The following is a 23,209-nucleotide window of genomic DNA, read 5'->3' as shown; positions in this document are numbered from 1 at the left end:
TAATTGCTTAAGAGGCATTTCTCTCCCGCGCTCAGCCGGGGACTCGCTCAGGTTTCCTCCATCCGGTTTGTGTCCATCGCATCCTGGTGGAAAGCAAACATTGGCCCGGCTCCCCTGCCCCCCTCCCCCCAGCCCTGCCTGGTCCCTCACTGGGGACAGGCCTAACCCGAGTCACGGAGGCCGTGGCGGCCTCGCAGACACAGCCCGATGTCAGCGTGGCTGCTGGAAGGAGCGGCCTGCTCCAGGGAGCCACCAACCAGCGCCCTGTGGGGTAACACCAGGCCCCCGTTTTCCTGGACCCACCCACTGCTTCACCAACCGGGGCACCGCACGTGAAAATCGGAGTCTTGGGCTTTTCCTAGAGCCTCCGGGGCTCCCTCTGGCCCCTCTGAGGTTTGGAGAGGGCAGAGCTCTCCCCTGGACCCTAAACTCCTCACTCCTCATTGGCGTTGCTCACTCACCCCTCTGTAGACCTTGGTGACGTTAGGGAGTTGGGGACCCCTGGGCACGACTGCCTCCTTGATGACCCCCAGGGTGGCGGTGAGGGCTGGGAAAGCGTCATCTCTTTGCTTCTACACGAGCACCTGGGGCTTCCCACATACACCCCTTCCCAGCCATCCCCGGCCCCCCTGAATGTGTGAGTGCTGCCTCTGGCCCTCGGGCCCTGGGCATGTGCCATGCGTTCTGCTGGAGGCAGCCTTGTGCCCCCATCTCCTCTCCCGCCCCGACCCCACCCCCTTGTCCGCCAAAGAAACATGCAGCTGCCACCAGCTCTGACAGTGGCCCTTCCTCTGAGGGCAGGGCACCCTCAGGCCTCCTCGCCCTTGGGCACCCTCAGCAAGACAAGCACAGCCTGGCACTCAGCGGGGCTTCCGTGTCTGCTCAGTGACCCCAGGTCTGCAGGGGCGAAAGGGAAGAAAGCATGACCCGGTAAAGGCATTGCTATCGTTGCCCTAAAGCGGTGGTTCTCAACCTTCTGGCCCTTTAAATACAGTTCCTCATGTTGGGACCCAACCATAAAATTATTTTCGTGGTTACTTCCTGTCATGTTGCTACTGTGACAAAGGGGTCACGACCCACAGGTTGAGAACCGCTGCCCTAAAGGCCTGGAAAGTTTCCATGTGTGTTCACAATCGTGATGTCCTTTAATATCATCCGCATGTCAGCCAGAGAGCTAGTGACAGGAAGGGAGACGGGCTGATGGAGCGGAAGATTTCGGTGCGACATCCCTCGGGCAGGGGTATTGGGTGGCACGGGCGCCCAGTGGTTCTCAACCTTCTGGCCCTTTAAATACAGTTCCTCATGTTGGGACCCAACCATAAAATTATTTTCGTGGTTACTTCCTGTCATGTTGCTACTGTGATGAATCATGTAAATATCTGATATGCAGGATGGTCTTAGGCGACCCCTGTGAAAGGGTCGTTCGACCGCCAAAGGGGTTGCGACCCACAGGTTGAGAACCGCTGCCCCTAAAGGCCTGGAAAGTTTCAGTGTGTGTTCACAATCGCGATGTCCTTTAATATCATCCGCGTGTCAGCCAGAGAGCCAGTGACAGGAAGGGAGACGGGCTGGATGGAGCGGAAGGAGATTTCAGTGCGACACCCCTCAGGCAGGGGTATTGGGGTGGCATGGGTGGGCCTGGTATTTGGGGATTGAGAAGCCGCACCGGGGCTGACCCGGCTCAGCACACCCTGATTCCTGAAAAGCCTGGCCCCGGTGGCCGGCACATGGCAGGTTGTCTCAGGGACCTGGCCCAGGATCTGGGGCCTCCACACGTTGGGGTCCTGAGTGACCCGGGAAACAGAGCCGCTCAAGGGCACCCGACCCAATCCTGCGAGTGCTGGGCAACCCGGTGTATCCACTTTTCCAAGGGAGACCTGAGCCAGGGACTGGAGACAAACTCAAAGCTCTGAGCGGTTCCTCGTGCTCCCAGAGGAGGGAGCTATGTCACCCACGTGTGGCCTGTGCCACCCGGGGGCCAGCAGCAGTTTCTGCGGGGATTTGGACTCAGGTGGTTTTATTGGGGAGCTGACCCCAGGAAGCAGGAGTGAGGGACCAGGGCGAGTGACCCCGGGAAGGAGGAGAGGCCAACAAAGGGGGTGTCATCAGGGTTGTGCTCAGTTCCGCCAGTGCCTCTGGGAGAATCCTTGTACAGGATGCCTGCCGGCACTGCCCCTGAGCGATGGAGATGGGACATTTGTCCAGCAGCCCCTGCTCCCGATGGGGTGGGGGCTGCCTCTAGGTGCACTGGCTTCCTTGTGTTCTCAGGCTGCAGGAAGGCATGGGGGCCTGGGGGGACGGGGGCAGAAAGCAGAAAGGCGTGCTGCGCCCTCTTAAGGTCATGCGCTGCTTACAAGAGATGAGTCCGAGCCTACCGAGAACTCTCCCTGGTAGCCCAGGCTGAAATCTGAGGTGCGTTGAGTGGCCATGATGTCAAGTTCCAATGGTGTCTCTATAGTTGGACATGATAAAGGCCGTCCCAAAACTCACGCAAGAAGTAATCTTGATAGAAAACACAGGTTTACAATAATAAATTATAAATTTTTTATTGATTCATAAAGTATACAGTCTAGGGTTATGTATGGAATAGCACATTGGGTAAATGGCCTCCACGGCTTTGCTGGCACATACGCAAAGCCGTGGTCTTCATTGGTCTTCATTGTCCCTGCTCCTGGGCCATAATTGGTACTTGGTAATGCTTATCAAATTGAAGGGATTGAAATCAAAGGGCAACAGATATTAGAATCTGATTCAATAAACCAAGTAAAATTAGGCTTTTATTTTCTGTTGTTGTTGTTGTTGCTCACGCAAAATTTAAATCTTGCGTGAATTTTGGAACACCCAGTATAAAATCCTATCTAATAAAAGAGAAACATGGTAATTGGCGTACGACCACTACCCTTCCCATTGGCTAATCAGGGCAATATGCAAATTAACTGCCAGCCAAGATGTTGGCCGGCAGCCAAGCAGCTTGAAACTAACATGAGGCTTGCTTGCCTCAGTGAGGGAGGACTCCAACATTCCCCGCCTGCCGCTGCAGGCCTCTGAGCCTGCAGTTTAGGAAACTATGTAACAAACATAGAAGCTAAACAAAACTCCAGAAACCTGCTTTAGTCCCTGGGAATCGCAACATTGTACTCTCCCCCCCCCTCTCTCTCTCTCTCTCTCTCTCTCTCTCTCTCTCTCACACACACACACACACACACACACACACACACACACACACACACACGTTTGGTCTGAACTGACTCAGACAATCTCAGTGACAAGGTGGAGATGAAGTAATATCCCCATTTTACAGATGAGGGAACAGAGTCCCAGGGAGGGTGACAGATATGACAACAAGCCAGTGGATGAACACAGGGACTAGGACCTGCGTGTCCTGACCCTGGTGTCCTCTTCCCTGCATTGCGGGCCTCCTTGGAAGAAGGTGAGCTGAGGCAAACACGGAGGGCAGGCTGGGGAAGGCTTCTGCCATGTGCAGAAGTCCGCCCTGCACCCCACCCCCCACCCGAATGTGCACAGAAGCCCTGGCCCCACGCCTGGCTATCAAGCTCTCCAGGGATAAACAAGGCTTTTCCTTCCATCCCCAGAACATTCAACCGCCCCTCTCTGTGCGGGCCCCACCCCGGGGAGCCATGCGTCATTGCCGCCCTGCACTGGGGTCAGAGTAACCTCCACAGGAACTAATCCATAAACGCACAGACAATGGCTGAGGAAGCGTGGGCCTCTGATGGGGCTCACGGGCGGCCACGTGAGGGAGCCCAGCAAAGAGGGTCTCTGTTCAAGGTCGTATTATCACTTCTACTCTCAGGTGTGTCCCGGGTCCTCTCCCATCTCTCGTCTCGTTGGCTCTCTGCAAAGTCCCTGTGCGGTGGGGCAATGGGCGTTTGCACCCATTGCGGATGGGAATGTAAATTGGTCCTGCGGCTTTGGGGAAAACGTTTTGCAGTTTCCTATACAACTAAACCTGCAGCTACTCAATGACCCAGCAGTGAACACACAGGACCCATGTTGCCTTCCGTGGCGAAGGGGAATTAAGGTTGCAGGTAGAACTAAAGTTGTTAAATAACTGACTTGAGAATAAAAAGATTGTCCGGGACTACCCAGTGCACTCGTTAAAGTGGAAAAGGGAGGCAGGGAAGGTCAGAAGGATGGGATGTGAAAGAAATTCTGTCTTTGCTAGCTTTGCGGCTCAAGGAGCCAGTCTCTCTGGTGGAGATAAGCGGTCATGAGCCAAAGAATGCTGACGGCCTCCAGGAGCTGCAAAAGGCAAGAAAAGGGATTCTCCCCGAAGCCTCTAGGTCAGCGGTTCTCAACCTGTGGGTCGCGAACCCTTTGGGGGTCGAACGACCCTTTCACAGGGGTCGCCTAAGACCATCGGAAAACACACATATATAATTACATATTGTTTTTGTGATGAATCACTATGCTTTCATTATGTTCAATTTGTAACAGTGAAATTGGGGGTCACCACAACATGAGGAACTGTATTAAAGGGTCGTGGCATTAGGAAGGTTGAGAACCACTGGGCTAGGAGGAGCAAATGCAGCCTTGACCTTGATTTTAGCCCAGTAAGACCCAGTGACTTCTGGAATAAAATACTACATTTGAATGGTTTCAGCCATTAAGTTTGTGGTAATTTGTTGCAACAGGAAACCAAAACAATATGAATTTAATGACACAAAATACTTTCCAATATTAAACCATCCTTGCATTCCTGGAATAAATCCACTTGGTCATGAATTTTTTTTAAAGCATTGGTGGATTAGATAATTGAATCTATATTTATAAATGAAGCAGAGTATTACTGATCATTCTATTGCCCTTATTTAATTTTGGTATCAAGATATTTTTCTCTGTTAAGTATGTATAATACTGGGATCATCTATTTCTTGAATGTTTAAAACTGACCTGTAACTCCACCTAGGGGTTATTTAGGGGGGTTGATTTTAAACTAATTAAATTTTTATAATGATTATAGAGCTATTCAGGATTTCCTTCTTCTTAGATTAGCTTTTTCTTTAAAATATTCATTTGATCTAAACTTTCAAATATATCTATAGAATGTATTTCATAGTATTCTGTGATTTTTAAATTCTTTCTCTATCTATAGTTGTGCCACATTTAAATTATGAACACTGTCTTTCTCTTAACTTTCTGGAGGTTTCCTAGAGGTTGCGAAACCACTGTACAACAATATCCCAACCAAATAATAACACCGATGCCGTCGGATACAGAGCATTTCATCACCACAGGATTGCTCATTTCGCTCTCATTAGCCACTCCCACCTCTCATCCATTCTCACGTCCCCCCTTAACCTCTGACAACCACCCATCTTTTCTCCGTGTTTATAATCTGTCAGTTGAAGAATGTTTTATAAATTTTAAGAATGTTCTATACAGATGGTAAAAAGACAAATGTAGGTACTAGATAAAATGGCACCTATACTGTCCCATATATAATACAAAATCATCTGTGTAAGTAATTAACCGAGATTTTTTATATGAGATAATTTGCCTAAAGACACGTGAAGAAGACGGAAAGCACGTGTCCCACTGCTAGGGGAAGAGTCAGCCAGTACAAAAACCAAACAGCCCCAGGAATGACAGATGGCGACACAGGAAACGAAGACTTTAACGCTATTACAAGTACGTTTCAGAACGTTAAGAGGTCTATGAACACACTGAGGGAACACATAGGGATCTCACATGAGCCAAACAGAAACGATGAAAAGAACGAAGTCAAAATTCTAGAAGCAAAAGACATGGTCTCTGAAGTGAAACAGTTAGAAAGCGGATTAGATACTGCAGAAGGAATGATCAGAGAACGCGAAGGGAGGGAAACTGAAATGATCAGACTGAAGCACTCAGAGAAGGAAGACTGAAAAACAGCCAACAGAGACTCAGGGGGCTGGTCTACCATCTGTGCAAATGAGGAGAGAGGTGAGGGGCAGGACCCTTATTTAAAGGCGTAATGGCTGAAAAGCTTCCTGATTTGATGAAAAGTCTAAACCTACAGATCAAAGAAGCTCAATAAACCCCAAAAGGATAAACATTAACAAAGAGTCATGCCGAGGGCAATCAGAATAGAACTTCCCAGCACTAGTAATAAAATAAAAAAACAATGTTAAAAGTCGCTGGATGATAAAAATGCATTATATACAAGAGAACTATGAAGAGAATTACTTCTAACTTCTCGTCATAGACAATAAAAGTACTGAAAGCAGAAAGTCAACCTAGAACTCTGTATTCAGGAAATATTCCTATAAAACGAGGGCAAAAATAAAGACACGTTTGGAGAAAAGAAAGCTGAGAGTTCATTGTCAGACTTGCACAAGAATGGTTCAGAGACATTCCACAGGAAAAAATGCTGGAATTGCACAAAGTAATAAAGAGTGACAGAAACAGTACACATGCTGATAGATAGACCCTTTCCCACACATTTTCACTTGACTGTTGAGAATAAAAATGATACTATCCATGGAGTTAAAAACCCGTAGAAGAAATATGACAGCAGCACACATGAAGAGAGAGGGTCATATGGGAGCATCTTGCTGGGAGGTTCCTGTTATATTAAATGAAAGATGCGTATTGTAAACTCTGAGCAACCACTCACAGTATGTAAATAAGTGTGGCTAGCTAATAAGCCAAAAAAAAAATGATAAAATAGTTAAAAATTGTTTAATCCAAAATAAGTCAGGAAAGGAGGAGAATAGGTCAAAGATCAGATGAAAGAAATGGAAAGCAAAACGCCAGACAGTGGATTCAAGCCCAATCATACCGATAATTACAGTAAATGGAAGTAAACTAAATGTTCCAACTAAAAGATGGAAATTGGCCCTGGCTGGTGTGGCTCAGTTGTTTGGGCATCGTCCTATGCAATGAAAGGTCACCGGTTCAATTCCTGGTCAGGGCACATGCCCGGATTGTGGGTTCAATCCCTACTGGGAAGTGTGCAGGAGGCAACCAATCGATGCTTCTATCTCACATTGATGTTTCTCTCTCCCACCCTCTCCCTTCCTCTCTCTCTAAAATCAGTGAAAACATGCTTAAAAATAAAAAAGATGGAAATTGTCAGACAATATAAAAATGCAAGACACAAATGGACCACGAAATCCTTAAGAGATGCGTATTAACTACTAAGACACAGATAGATTAAGAGAAAAATGACTAGTCATAAGAAAGTTGGGCCAAAACCTGTTTGGCTCAGTGGATAGAGCGTCGGCCTGCGGACTGAGGGGTCCCGGGTTCAATTCTGGTCAAGGGCATGTACCTGGGTTGCGGGCACATCCCCAGTAGGAGATGTGCAGGAGGCAGCTGATCAATGTTTCTCTCATCATCGATGTTTCTAACTCTCTATCTCTCTTCCTTCCTCTCTGTAAAAAATTAATAAAATATATTAAAAAAAAAAGTTGGTGTGATTCGAGCGGCAATGGTAACAACAGGACGAAGAGCACTACTGGAATTAAAAAGGAATCTTCATCACAATACAAGGGCCAGTTCATCAAGATGACATGACAATAAAAAATAATTACGACCTCGGGCAGAACTTCAGACAAACTGGCAGCGGACCAAGTCACAATTATAGTTGGACGTTTCAACCTCTTTCAATAATTAACAGAACAAGTAAACACAACCATCAGGGAGGATAAAGAAGGATGCGGGACTATCAACAAACGAGGTCCAACCGATATTTATAGAACATTACACCCAGCCCCTGCAGAACACACGTTCTTCCCAAGCACACGTGGGGCACGCACCACCATCCACCATTCGGCTGGGCCATGACATGAGTCTTACAACATTTTGAAGAACTGAAATTTAAAAAACGACCGTAGGAAGTTCTCGGCCTCGACCTAAAACCCAGGCCAAGACAGACACACTTCCTCACTATCTTCCTTTCCCAGAGGGTGAATGTTCCTAGGTCCTTCTCTTACCGAGCGTGGTCCTTCAAATGTCTGCTTGTTTCCTCGCCTGAGGTCCCAGTTCCAAGACGACCCCCTCATAGAAAATCCTGGTCTTTTGTCTCCCCGAGCCACGAAACACGAATTCTCATTCTTACAGAGATCGGCCCATGTCCACAGGTCAACCGTGACTTTCACGCCTTCTCACAGTTTTGGTTTTTTCGGCTCCCTTTTCATTTTTGGCCTTTACGGGTTTCCCTTTGTATCCTTCACACTCAGCTATCTTTTCGAATATGTTCGTGATATTCTGTTTGGCATGCTTGGGGTTTTGTGGCCAGAGGGCTCTCAGATGCGCCAGTTTCCATGCTTCTGGAACCTGAAGCCGCCGGCCATGTAATTCTTTAGTTACTTACGGGTTCAAGTTACCTTGGCCGAATCAGAAGTCCCCACAGTTAGAGCCAGATGGCCTTGGGCCTGCATTCCAGCCCTGGGACTCACAGTTACGTAACCCTGAGCAGTGAGGAAACCTTCCTGAGCCTTAGTTTCTACACAATCCCGGGTTTTCTAGTTTGTTGTAAAGACGATCTCTATTCTAATACAATGCAAGGCAGACGCGGTCAGGGAAAGATAACATTGCCCTTATTCATCCATTCATCAAGTACTGAGCATGTGTCCGGAGCATCTAAGTGCTAGGACTAACAGACAATGCAGACATAAACAAACCATTTCACACGCGTGTAAAAGCAATCGCAAGAAAAGGCCACACGATTGAGAATGTCTGCAGGGACTGACTGGGCTTTTGACAGTAGGTGATGGCGGAGTCCTATTAGATTTAAAATCGGAATGAAGTCGAACATTTAAAAATTAGATTAGATGGTTGCACAATTCTCTGAATATGCTATAAATGTATTTTTTAAAAGGCACTGAATTATATGGTATGTGAATCATATCTCAATGTAGCTTTTATTTTAAGTCTGAATGAAGAAGAGAGAGGCAGGTGAAAATCTTTGGGAAAGAATATTCCAGAGGGAACATCAGGACAAAGATGCTGAGGCTGGAAGGGCTGAAGTCAGTTGGAGGAAAAGAAAGATGGGGAGGAGATGGAGATGGTTGAGGTCTTGTCTGCATCTATGACAGCGGGAAGGGGGCAGTTCCCGTGTCTGGGAGTCATGTGTCTGCACTGCTCTGCCTATGCAGAGAGCAGACCACACATCTTCTAAACAGAGGCAGTCTACTTTATTTTTTCTTTCAATTAGACAAATGTATATTGGCATTTACATTAGTTCTGCTATCATAAATATGTTTATATTATCTACAAAAGACCCACATGATTTACCGTGTGTGTGTTTTACCAGAGGTGGTAGCAACTGTCATAGCTGCCAACTGAAACATCCTTTGGACACTAAATAATATTCTTTAGACACTGTCATTGTAGACAAGAATACAATCTGGACACCATTAGCAGACACAATATGACCTTCCTTTGAGCACAGCTGCTAATATGGAACCCTCACCTACACATCCAATACTAAAGCAAAGCTAACCCTGTCCAAGATTCTGGATCGTGGAGCACACGCTGAAACAAAAACAGTTCAACAACTAAGGAGTCAGTGACCGACCGGCTAACAGAGACACCCAATGACTGAACGTCTCACACAGAACTGAAGTCCACATCTGCAGAGCACTCATCATTGACCAAATCCAGTTACTCTGTTGTCCTGTAAAAAAAGACAATATTCTGATGCCGGGATGAAGGCCTAAAGTAGCATTTCCAGCTTCCCCCGCCACCCTTAATTTTGAGGCGATCTCTTTTATATATGCATGGTGCCAGCTCTCACACTTGGCCGCCAGAACTCTGACAGCAGTGATAGAGAATGAAACGCATTGTGTAACACTAAACGTGGTCTAGACGTATGTAGGGTGCCACTGTCCCTCAATGGGACTCTCCTGATTGAAATCTGACTTCTAGGCCTCAGGATATATTTATTTCGGAGAGGACCCTGTTTTTCTCAGACTATTACATAAAACTACAGTGCATGTAAGTGATTTCATGAAACGCAATTCCTTACTATACATCCCACATGGAGCAAGGCCTCTTTAAAAGAAGTTTTGCTTAAGATGGCATAAAAGTAGAGGCCAAGTCTGAATAGACCGAGGATCATGGCTTGGTTCAATTTAATTTCACATGTTTCTTACTACTTTTTAAAATGTGGCTACTAGACAAATATTAAAATGGCATATGTGGCCCCCCCCCCCCCCCCCCCCCCCGCAACCAGTCCAAAGTCAACTTCTTTATGAACACGAGCTATTGCACCCTTGGCTAACATGGGAGTTTTTCATTAGAGTAAAATCATGTCTGACATTTCATAAAGCTTCAATGCAAACAAAAAGGATTAATCATATTCCTAAATATGCAAGCAAGCAAGTTCAAACCACAATATTAAAAAGACCTATTACGTTTGAGACAAAAGAGCAAAACCAGAATTTTTTAATGGCCATGATTTTAGGTAGCAGTTCTGTTTGTTCATAATAAAATAGGAATATTACATTGGCAGAAGTGGAATTAAAGGGCATACAATATTATTTTAAAACAGGCAGACAATGGGATCACTTCCAAGAGCCTCATAGAAAGCTTTTAATTTTCAATGATACTCTTCCATGACCCGTAGAATTAACATGTGGCTTTTCTATGATAAAAAAAAGTCACAGTTCCTGAGTATTACATACATTCAATTGCGGATGACAAACACTATTGGAAACCTAGACTTTCCTAATTACTTAAGCAACTGTTTCCAGTTCATTCAGTGCTTTTTGTCTAAGTAGCTTTAAGATACATAAAAAGCAAACAATTATATATATATATATATATATATATATACACTCTGACAAAGTTTCTAGTAAGCCATTATTCAAATACACATATACGCAATTAAATTAGAACACTTAAGTGCTTACTATGTAGAACTTATGTTTAAAGTCATGACTCTTGATTACATATAAATGCCAACACCCCTCTCAATGAGACTTTCAACTCCAAAAATGGCCTGCCTCACACACTGGCCCGGGGGTGACTCACCTTGATATTCAGAAACATTAAGCAAAACAGCGTTTAAATGCAAAGACTAAATTCAGAATCTGAATCAACTATTTTTATGCATTATATTAAAAAATCGCTTCTTTGTTCAAAATTTCCAACATAAACCATACTGACAGCATGTGTACGTGCATGACAACCAACAAAAATGACACGAGAGGGAAATCATCGGTTAACCAAAAGGATACGCGTCACTGTCAGAGGCCTGCCTGGGGGCTGCATGTGGGGTTGCTGGCTTTTTGGAGTCCCTAGCTTTCGGGGATGCCTTAGGACCTTGTGTGAATCCCTGGACTGGAGATTCCTCAGACAAGTTCGAAAACTCGAGCGGGCATCTGACAAAATAAAACCCCCACCTGGATGGTAACATTATGAATTCTAATATCATATCAACAGAGGAAATCGGATTCATTTACTGGGCAAGAGCTGCATTCTACGCTGTCCAGCTCAAATGAAACTAAACTCTGTGGCACACAATTCATTTTCCCATTAGGCAATTGATGTTCCCTTCAATCAGGCAATTCCCACTTAGCCTGTGGCCACGGCTGCTGCCTGTGAAAACAAACTTCTACATCAGTAGGTCGTGCAAAAGAGTCTGATTTCCCTCTGCAAGGTGGTTTAGGGGTGCAGGCGACAGAGAACAGGGATTTGAAGAGTCTCATCTAATTAAGAGAGTTCTCCTTTCTAATCCAACCATAGTCACTGATCCAAGAAACTGGAAATGGGCCGGGGGGTGGATCGGGGGGAGTAATCTGTAAAATCCTCAGACTCTTCATGCTTATTTCCAGAGTGGAAAGGGACTAGAGATGACAAAATAGTACTTATTTTTCCTTAGAAAACTCTTTACTGTGTTGATGGATACGCTCCAGGAAGGGAGCGCACTTCATTCATTTAGATGTGCAAACTCAACGGGAGAATCTGCAAAAACACGCTTATCACCAGTAAACCAATCGGTACAGGACAATATGACAGGCAAAAAGATATTCCTTGACCTACACGGGTAAATGGAAGCATTTTAATAAAATCTATCATTTTTATAAAAAACCTTTCCATTTAAAAATGTTAAAAAATTTATTCCTCACCCGAGGATATGTTTTTAGTGATCTGAGAGATAGAAAGGGAGAGAGAGGAATATTGATGTGAGAGAGAAACATAGATCAGTTGCCCACCCCTGCACATGCCCCAACCCAGGATGGAACCCACAACCTAGGTATGTGCCCTGAAACCTTTTGGTGCATGGGAGGATGGTCGGCCAACGGAGCCACCCAGCCAGGGCAAAGTTTTCCAGTTTCCACATCGCTATGACTCCACAAATCAGATTTATACAATACGACTGATCAACGCCGCCCTGATCTCAGGGGAAGGCCGTTCCGTCCTCCTTCCTGGGATGCCCGCCCTCAGTCATCTTTCTTGTCTGAGGGGCTGTCCTCGCGGCTCTCGGGACTGACTTTATTACTCGCCGTGGCGGGCGCCGCGGGGCGCTCCTCCGGTAAGGAGAACACGTGGCCGGCCTGCAGTTCCAAGTACGTCGTAAAGATCCTTGCATATTCCGGGTGCTTCAGGGCAAAGCTTTTAAATTCCTCTAGAAGAAGGGAGGAAACCAAATCCAGTTCAATGGAGGCGAAGATTCTTTTGACATATGACTTTAATAAGATAATTACTTCCAACTCCTATGACTCAACCCTCATAAATGCGGACAACGGCTTCGGAAGACAGCGTTTCCATGACCTAGTGAAGTTGAAAGATACGCATGTGCTGGGGCCCATTAATTCTACCCCCAGCGTGCAGAGAACCTCGAGAAATTGATGCCTAGTGTGTCCCGGGAGACATAGAGAATTCCGTGGCAACATGGACAGAGCGCACGTGTTTGTCCACAGCAGCAATGGCTAAGTACATGTTGCCGTATTCGTGGAACATGATGCTGTAAGGCGATGAAAATGAAGGGACAGCCGTGGTGCCAAGATGCAGATGCAACTTAAAGCCTCTGTGCTGAATGACACAAGCCAGATACAAATGAACACCATTTGTCTGAGTCTGTTATATAAATTCCCAAAACTCGGGCCAAATGGAAATGGAGTAGAGTTTATGGAGCTTGTTTAGCAAAGGGGACCTGGTCTTTGAATCAGCTTGCTAGGTAGGTCTATAAACAAGGGATTTTAACCCAATGTCCTATTTCTACCCATTGATTTAATTTTTAATCCTATGATAACCAGGAACCTGCTTCACAGCACATGGGATGACCCAAGAACTCTTGAAGATGAAACCGGTCTTGGTGATGAGGAAGTTGCCAGACTGAGCCTGACTCATTCTTTGCAACCGCAATGGTGTTTGCAGTCACAGACTACAGTGGGGCCTTGACGTACGAGTGTCCCGACTAACGAGTTTTTCGAGATACGAGCCGTCTCTCGGCCGATTTGTTGCTTTGAGTTGCGAGCTAAAATTCGGGTTATGAGCCAGCTTCAGATACCCCACTGCTAGTTGGCGCAGCGAAGTCACAGTGAACGCCACAATATCAGCCCAGCATCAGTCTCACTTGTTCACTTTTTGCCAGGCTCTGTTCAAAAGATCAAGGTCTCTGTCCTCTTTGGGGATGTCTGTGGCATTAAAGAGAAACTCACTCCTAGAAGAAGTGCTGAGAGCTAACTTTGAAATTGGGCATTAATGTGCCTAATGGAAAACCAAGAATGCAAACCGTTTACATGATCAACAGTGAAACCGTTGAAAAAGTCACATTTATGATACATTTAATACCTATTCCTTTATAAAGTTATACCTAAATATCCTAGATATTCCTGAAAAAAAAAGTGGACTGGTATACTCTTGGGAAAAGGGAGATATTCTAAAAAGGAAAAAGCTGAACTCCCCCAAACAATGCAGGTTTTCCTGTAAAATTATTAAAACCAACAGGCAAAATGATGACTACCAACAAAGAACCTTTAGTATTAGCTTCCATTGAAATAGCGATTGCAAATAGTTTTTCCAAATTTGGTAGTTCAGAGGAATAGAGTCTTATGTATGAAAGAAAAATGGTCAGTGGAGGAGTATGCATGGGGTTTCTGACTCATAAGTTTTATCTCAGTATATACTTCCCCATTCCCTCCTTCCCTCCCTCCCTTTCCTTTTTTTTTTTCTTAAATGAACTCACTAGAGTAAGTGTGCTAGGCACTTAATTACCTAAAATAGAATAAAGGGCAGCCAAAATGACAGTAATTAAAACCAGAGTAAGAGAAATTTGTGATCTCACTTCCCCACCCCATACAAGTGAAGCCGAAACTCTTTGCACTCAGTAAAATAATAAAAGGTACGGATGAAATAGGCTTGCTATAAAGAATAAGTGAGTTAATCTGTTTACAATGTTTGGAAGACTATGTAGCATATTGTAAGTCCTCATTAATTAGCTACTACCACTACACTTAAACTGCTAGTACTATCATCATCATCATCATCATCATCTCTATTGTCAATATAATTAGTGGAAGGCAACAACACTCTTGTCTTGAGAGTCACTCCATAGTCCGGATGCCCTCCTTGTAAACTGAGTCAGGTGCCAATTGCCTACTCACCATAGGACACAGAATCGCCCTGGGCTATCTCCTTGAAGAGACCGGAACCATCGAGGTCGGGCACCCCGAGGGAAGCCTGCAGAATGGTGGAAAACTCTTCCTCTGAGATGTAGCCGTCCTCATCAAGGTCAAAGAGCTGCAGGAAACAGAAAAGAAAAGGGAGGAATAATCTCAGGAAATAAACTCTTGAGTAATGCAAATATTACTCGTGCCCGGGACAGGGATACGTTCCTGAAGAAAGCAGGGTGTCTGTGGCCCTCGCCACACGTCTAGGTGAGTGGGGGGAAGAGACGGAATTAAACTAGGGGCCACCACAGTGCGAAGGACAGAAGGACACGGGAGTCCCGTGGAGAAGAGAAGGGGGACACCTCTCTGGAGAGGTCAGGGAAGGCTGGACAGAGGAGGTGACATGTGAGTTGGGTCTTAGAACCTCAAGAGATGTTCCCGGATATACAAGGACTGGCGGGGAACTGCCTGGGACTCAAGTTAGGAGACTGAAGGACAAGCAGGGATCAGCCCACGGTGGAAATGTATGGCTCACCTGACCCCGTAGGAGCATGTGGCTGGGAATGTGGTGTGGTCACATGTGAACTGACAGAGCTCTTTGAGGCAGAGTGTGGAGGTGGGAAGCAGAAGGTTAATAAAACTAGAATCAGGAAAACCAGTTAAGAGTCTGGGGTGGAAAAGCAGGAAGGACACAGGAAGGGGAGGAATTATAAGGAAGCAAAAACAGGGCTTGCATATCGCTTAGAGGTCAGTATGAAAGAATGGAAGGATTTTAAGTCAAGTAGCAGAACAGAAACACTGATGGATAACTAGTATTCCATATTCAAAATCCTCTCCTGGGCATTAAAAAAAAATTAATGATATAAGTACTGACTCTGTGCAGGCACCACTCAAAAGTATTCAAATCCCTTTACATGTATTAACTCATTTAACCCTTACAATAGTCTTGGGTATGGGTGGTGCCATTATCAGGCCCATCTTACAGATGAGAGAGCTGAGGCCCCAGCTAACTTTCCCAAGATCACACAACTCCTATGTGGCAGAGCTGGGATCCACATCCAGGCAAATAATACCTAGAGTTGCTGTTGGTAAGGTATCTACTTCTGACCAAATGCAAGATCAAGAACAAGAAAAAACATGACAGCTAGACATGAGGCAAGGTGTGATAATCATGAGGTGAACTGCAAGCAAATACACGGTAGTGTTGTAATTGTCCGTGTAATTCCAAGTTGTAATTTGCTGCCTCTGCTGAGAAAGCACTGACTTCCAGTCCAGTTTCTACCTCTGAGCCCCTCCTGGCAGCCAAGACAGTTGGAAAGTGAAAAGTGAGTGAGCATTTGTTTGCCCAAACTGTAGCCTCAGGGTCCTTTGCCAGGATTCAGACCAGCTGCCCTCCTGCAAGCTCTAAGCTCTCTTCAAAGGCTGACCATCCTAAACAGTCCTCACCCACTCGCCGAACAGTCCAAGTGGTTGCCACACTTGGTCTTTGGTGGCTCTCACTTCCATACGAGTCCCCTTCATGGGTCCATCCTGGGGACTTTGACTTCCTCTCTATCTGTCAGTTGTCATGCTAGCTAGATCACCACCTTCACTAAAACACTCAGTTTCCCTCAATTACTCCCAAAAGTCTTCCTGCTACAAAATTCCCAGATCTAACGAACGTAGATCCCAGGCTCTTGTCGGAAGTTTAACACCCAAGTTTCCTCTGGGGGTGTGATAGCTCCCCGTTGCACAGAATACTGGGACACTTAATTAACCAGAACATCCTGCCTTTCCCAAGACATGGCCCAAGGCCGTGCGGACCCTCCCTGGAACGGGAGTGACGAACAGAGCTGGACATGGCTCATTGAAGTGCCCAGGGGAGGAGTGCAGGGACGTTCCTGGAGCCAACGGGCCGTCACGACGGCTCCCTCAGCCAGAGTCCGTGCCCACTGCTACAGCTGAAGCGCTCTGGCCAATATGCTACACCTACAGGTCACCTACACCTACATGGTGACATGAGATCAAAGATGGGATGTCACCTGTGAAGTGCTGCCCACATAAAAGAATGTGAATGGATCATACATATACATAAACATATATATATATTAGAAGCCTGATGCACAAAATTCATGCAAGGGGCTTGGCCCCTGCAGCCTCAGTGGCTGCCTTACCCCTCTCAGCCCCAGTTTCATTGGGTGCAGGCTGGGCTGAGGGACGTCCCGCTGCACAAATTTTGTGCACCAGGCCTCTAATATATATATGGATCCACATCCAGGCAGATAATACCATAATATATATAGTATGCCAAAATATTTTCAAACACATCCGAGAAGGTTAAAATAACCAAGTCCAGTCTAATTAGCATATTACGCTTTTATTGTGTGTGTGTGTGTATATATATGTATAAATACTGCCATAATATTTTCAAACACATCCGAGAAGGTTAAAAAATAACCAATACAAAGCATGACCCTTGCCTTACTGAAAAAAATTTTAAAAAAGCTAATTATAGTTTTAGGTCCCCCTTTCCTCACCCTGCCCCCCAAACCAAGGTCTGGGCCAGACAAAAATCTCAAGACTTCTCTATAAACAGTAATTACTGTGACGAGGGCCATATTTCCTATCAGGTCTTTCATTGGTGAACCCCAAGTGCACATCTGGCCGACTACACTTGTAATTACGCAGACGTTCCCAAAAACAGAACCAGAAATATCTGGACCGGAATAAGTGAGCCACGGGTATAATTTTAGGTTTCATGATGAATAAGTCTGTAAAAGCCAACCGCGTTCTCCTTGGAAGGAGTTCTGGCCGGGCCTCCTGCCGACCATCTGCCCAGCATCCACCACGTCGGTCCCTCGCAGGCCTCCCGGTTAACGGTTCACACCGATCGGACGTAAAGAGGAAACCTGGACCTGCGACTCCTCGCCCCGGATGGGAGACCCGGCCATTTCTGAGGCTCTCCCTGGGGGTCTCTCAGAGGCGAGAGAGGACTCGGGCAGGAAGTCTTTCTAGATAAGAGAGGGGGGTCTTGTTGGGGTCCTGGGGGAATCACCTTCTCAGAGAAAACCAGGAAGGAATGAGAGGGGGAGACAGGGATAGAGAAGGCCCCCAGCTGTCACCCTGGACAGAAGCACGGGGACCATGTGGCCGAATGGTGAGGTTGGTAGCCACAGCTGGGCAAGAGGAGGGAGAGGAGTTTGTGTTTTACTTGAGAGCAGATCGTACATGATTAGGATTGTGAAGGGAGCGCCTCCCTTCCCATTTAAACACCAAGTAGATGTAGCCCCTTTCAACTCAGAAGAACCGAAAACACACGTTGGGAATGTATTCTTCCATCTCTCCCTGTTTTTAAGTTTTTTAATGTTTTTTTTATTGAGTTTAGAGAGAAGAAGGGAGAGGGAGAGAGAGAAACATCAACCAGAGAAACATTGATCAGGAGCCTCCTGTACCCACCCCGACTGGGCCTCAAACCCACAACCTGGGCCCGGAGGACACTCCAAACAACTGAGCCACACCGGCCAGGGCTATCCCATCTCTTTTTTGCACATGGAAGCGATGGATGAAGCCGGGGTCCCCGTTATTGAAACCCATGGGGACTGGGGACATGGTCTTATTTGTCTGTCCCCCAACACTGCTGTGAGAATACATGTGATACCACAGGAGAACATGGAGGGGGGACCTGGGACCACCCCCACAAAACCAACCCCCTCAGGAAAAACACCTTTAACACGACCTCAGATACACAGAGGGAGAGGCAAGGACAGATCCGAACTTCCCGAGGGAGGAAGCAGGGTGACTAGCGACAGGTGATTATGTATGAACCTCACGTCGGGGCTCGGCAAGAGGGAGGTAGAAAAGCGATAATTTTTTAAGCTAATTTGTGAAACCGCCTGCTCTTCGGCTCCGCCGCCAGAGACCTTTGCGCTTCAGCGGGTGCATGCGTTTGCTCTCTTCTCAGCAGCAATGGTCTTAATCGCATTAGCCCTGTCACTGCAGATCTCTGCGCCGCGTAACAGATCCACCGACTTTCAAATAATGCACTTAGAGTCAACCCCTGTTTGCGGGGCAGCGCGAGCCGCGCTCAGTGGGCTGACAGTACCTTGAAGGCCACCTGGATGATCTCCTCCGTGTTGGCGGGGTTGCACAGCACGGCCAGGCCGATCACGTACTCCCGGAAGTCGATGCTGCCGTCGTGGTTCTGCGAAGGGACGGGAGACATCGGTGAGCAGGGCCGCCCACAAGGTGAAGGTCGGGTCTGCCGGCAGCTCAACACCATCGTGAGCTGAGCCGACTGGGAAAAGAGTTTGTGCAGAGGTGGAACAGCAAGCAGGGGGCCCCCCAATTCCTCATTCACGAGGAAGAAGACGGTATTTCCATTTAGCAGCAAATACAAACGTGTTATCACCAAGGCTCCCTTAAAGGGGCTCCACGGCACCCAGCGTGGTTCTTTTTTAAAAAATATATATTTTTATTGACTTCAGAGAGGAAGGGAGTGGGGGGAGAGAGATAGAAACATCAAGGAGGAGAGAGACTCATTGATCAGTGGTCTCCTGCATGCCCCACACTGGGGATCAAGCCTGCAACCCGGGCATGTGCCCTGACTGGGAATTGAAGCATGACCTCCTGGGTCATAGGTCGATGCTCAACCACTGAGCCACACCGGCGCGGCCCAGCGTGGTTCTTGAGCTCAGCCTGGCCGGAGCCCCTCTGGAGGCAGGACGCAGGGCTTCCATCCCACGGGGGCTGTAGCACACCCTCCACCAGGGAGGGAGGCCCTGCCACGCTGGCCCGCCCCAGTGGGTCACTTAAGGGGCACTCAGCAACCCTCCACCTGCAGGCAATGGGAGGGGGAGGAAAAGGGCAAATCGAGGCAACAATCACAGAGACGTTCTCCCCTCTTTCCAGCCCGGATCTGCAATAAGCCAGCAGCCTGGGGGCGGACCCGAGCTCCCTCCGTGGCCCCTCGGGATACCAGGTCCCAGGAGATGCGGCGGCTAAGCCTCCGGACACGACACCTAACCAGCGTGACACTAGGGTCTACACAACCCACGAGGTGTAGTTTCATGAGGGCCACGCTGGAGAAGGGGTCGGCCATGCTCACCCAGACTGACTGAAGGCAGCCTTTCCCGGCACATCAAGGCCTCGCCTAGACAGGAACTGTGCAAGGACGAAATGGGCAGAGAGAAGAGAAGAGAGAGAGAAAGGGGAAGAGAGGGGCAAGGCAGAGAGGGAGGGAGGAGGAGATGGGAGAGAGAACTAGGAAGGAAGGGAGGGAGGGAGGGAGGGAAGGAAGGAAGGAAAGGAGGGAGGGAGGGAAGGGAAGGAAAGAAAAGGAAAGGAAAGGGGAGGAAAAAGGAAAAATGAGATGGGAGAGAGGGAAGGAGCAGGGAGGGAGGAAGTAAGAGAACCTTAAACGCACTATGACTACCATCCCAGGTGTTAGAGTCATTTTGGCAGCAGAATCGTCCAGGGATGAGTTCCCAGATAAACAATGAACTAGTAGCAACACGGCTAGGGCGGGACTTGATGGACTAACCAATGTTTGACATCAGTGAGAGTGTGAGCTTACACAGAACAGAACCGGCCCTGCAGCAGCCAACAGAGAAGGGCCAACGCTACAGGCACACAGGGGCATCAGTATTCAGTGTCAGTCCGTGGTCAGTTCCCCAGGAGGGTCAGGGAGGAGGTGTCCTGTTTACCCGAATATCCCTTAAGAGTGCATTTCTATTCACGTACCGATTGTAGGACCAATTTTCTAGGAGTCAAATTGTTTTATCCACTTAGCACTATAGGTAAACCTTGGAAATTAGTAATTCTAAGAGCATTCCAAGATCAACAGGTACATCCAAACGTATTTCTGAGACCCCATTATGGACGAGTTGTGCAATCCACTGAGGCTGCTATAGAAAGTCAACGTTTACAAGTACATGCACTATTACTCACAAAATATTTTGAAAGTGCCCTTTAAAATAATGTATGAATATTGACTATGTTGGGTATGGAGCACACAGTAGTTTTCCCACCACGAGTTGTAGAATTTAGTGGATTAAATGGAGATGAAGGTGTTTTTCAAAATCATCTGGGGTATTTTGAAATTTAAAAATGTAGAGGTGCAATGTCACGTATTATTTTTTGAATCCATGAATGGTATTTCCACCTTACTGTATGATTGCACTGCTTGATATTAAAAATTTTAAAATGATGGGATGGAGTTACAGGAATGAAAGGCCTTCATCTTAGGCTATAGGTATGCTCCCACGTAGAAATGGCAAAATTAAAATATATATATATCAGGTAAATACTCCCTCTTACATTGAAAACGTGCCTTTAAAACATCAACTATTGGATGAAAACTAAGAAACCTATTTTATTATTTTAAACATTTTTTGTTGATTTTAGAGAGAGAGGAAGGGAGAGAAACATCCATCAGCACATCCCCTCCTGGGGATTGAGCGCACAACCTGGGCATGCGCCCTGACCTTTTGGTGCACGGGATGATGCCCAACCAACAGAGCCACACGGGCCAGGGCAACACTAAGACACTGAACTACTCGTTCTCTGCCAAAGATCTGGTTACTTGGACAAATCCAGAGTTTGGACGGAATGTTCCAGCATCCACACTAGAGACGGAGGTTGTTTGTACAACTTTTAAACCTTCGTTCGTATAAAATGCGTTTGTATAAATATACAAACTTTCCTATTCTCTGAAGAGAGCAGAAGGGAGGAACACGTAGGTAGCTTCACGCTCTGCCCGTGCCTGTGGGAAGGGACTTCCCTTGAGGAACAAGAGAAAGGCTTCCTACCGCCCGCAGTGGGAGATCCTTGTCTTAACTTTCGGAAAACATTTAACACGAACTGAGGGGGATGGGGGTGGGGGGGCTGCGGCTACACTGCCCTCTCCACAGCCATCGTGCGGAAAGGTTCAATGACAGCTTCATGTTCTGGGCTCCGACAAGGCCGTGCTCCTGCCCCCGTGCCTGACGCCTCCGTGAGCTCACCCCGAGATAGAGACCCTGACCCACCGTGGCTGCTGGCAGCGGCCTCACGCCTGTCCAGCCGCACCCGGTCCGAGCGGCACAGCGGACCAGGCTGATCTTGCCGGTCCCCGAGGAACGTGGAAGGGACCCGTGTGCTCGGCCCGGGGCGGAATCACACGCGTGTGGTTTCATACATGTTACATGACGGAGATGATGCTGAGGGCTGGTCACGGGCCAGTGACACCATTTCCATGGTTACAACTTTCCTCTAAGGGAGTCCAGGGGGGAGGAAGAGTTCACCTTCCAACTCGGGGGTCGTCCGAAGGAGGGGAGAGGGAGGAGATGCCCTGAAAACTGGAGACGCAGGCGGGGGACCCACGGCAGAGCAGGCGGGTGAACCGAGGCCGAGTCTCCACGCGCGTGGACTCTGCCCATGCCGCCATCACCGCCTGACCCGGGATGACAAAGCCCAGCAGGGGCCACCCCCCAGGAAGGCACGGCGGGGTGTCCCTGTCTCGGATGCCCATCTTCCTTCTCCGGACACGGGCAACGCTGACCCCCCTGCTGGGCCCTGGTTTCAGCTGAGACATTTGCCAACTACTGTGTGTGGCAGCTTCCTTCAGAGCTGTGGCCGGCGGCTCTGGCTGCTCGTTAGAATCACGAGGACGCTGGAGAGATACTCATCTCTGAGCCCCACCGCTACAGGTTCTTAGTGAACCCACTGGAGGGGGACTCGGGGACCAGCCTTCCTCAGGAGCTGCCCCATGAGTGCCCATTTCAGCCAGGCCTGGGAACCTGCATGGAGGGAGTCGCGGCATTGATATATAGATTTACAGAAATATACACATCTCTCTATGGCTCTATGTATCATAGAACTGATTACGGTTTATGTAAGTTTTCCTTTCTTTTTTTTTCTTTCTCTCGTTGCTTGCTTTTTTTCCCTGCCTGGTTTCCAGAGAGGAACAACAACAACAATAATATTCCTTGTTCCAGGGCAGGGCAAGACGTGACAAGCGCTGGCTGGGAGCCGGGCACGCCTGATCTCGTATGAAGTCCATGCCAGAGGGATCATGCTGGTCCTTACGGCCGCCAGAGACATTCTGGCTACGGGTCCGCCCTCCCCCTCCGTCCCCCGACACCCCAGACCCGCTTTACAGATGTAAGGAAACCCAACCAAATTGCTACATGCTTTTTCCACCGCAAAAGAATTCTAGAACTTGAGACAGTTGCTCCACCATAAAAAAAAAGACTACTACCCTTCTATAAAACGGCCTCATTCCCCTGTCCTGAACCCGTTTCTATAGCTAAACAGGTTTCAAAGAAAGCATTTTCCAATTTATTTACACCATGGAAATGCCAGATGTAACATTAAGAGGAAACACAGATTTTGAACTTCCCTCCTCCTCGCCTTTTTAGAGCAGAAAAAAAAAAGTAGTTCCCACGGGCTTTTTTTTGATTGATTCCAAATGTTTTTCAAAACTTAATTCTCACCAACAACAAACCTCTTGCTCCTTGGAATGCATTCCCTCTATGAGCAAGAACCTATCCAAACCCATTGCCTTACAACCCCACCCTGTACCCCCGTCACATCTGTGAGTCCGTACAGATCCAGTATCTCCCAAAGCCGACACACAAACCACTCACAAGCCTGCTCGTGGCAAATCTGTTTTAATGAAGCCGTAA

The 23,209-nt window shown here is 47.4% G+C and overlaps 1 protein-coding gene across 1 annotated transcript in view; it reads right to left on the bottom strand.

Moving 5' to 3' along the window:
• Positions 1-12,220: 12,220 nt before the first annotated feature.
• The window catches only part of LPCAT2 (lysophosphatidylcholine acyltransferase 2), a 53,335-nt gene continuing 42,346 nt past the window's right edge, over positions 12,221-23,209 (bottom strand). Inside the window, exons 14-16 of the mRNA XM_015572654.1 lie at positions 18,649-18,747; positions 14,562-14,697; positions 12,221-12,580 (exon numbers count right to left, since the gene is read on the bottom strand). Coding sequence (XP_015428140.1) covers positions 12,396-12,580; positions 14,562-14,697; positions 18,649-18,747 — 420 coding nt within the window. The 3' untranslated portion in view covers positions 12,221-12,395. The remainder of the gene's footprint in view (positions 12,581-14,561; positions 14,698-18,648; positions 18,748-23,209) is intronic.

Source organism: Myotis davidii, unplaced genomic scaffold, assembly GCF_000327345.1.
Source record: "Myotis davidii unplaced genomic scaffold, ASM32734v1 scaffold328, whole genome shotgun sequence".
Lineage (NCBI taxonomy): Eukaryota > Metazoa > Chordata > Mammalia > Chiroptera > Vespertilionidae > Myotis > Myotis davidii.
This window is presented reverse-complemented; position numbering and strand designations above follow the sequence as displayed.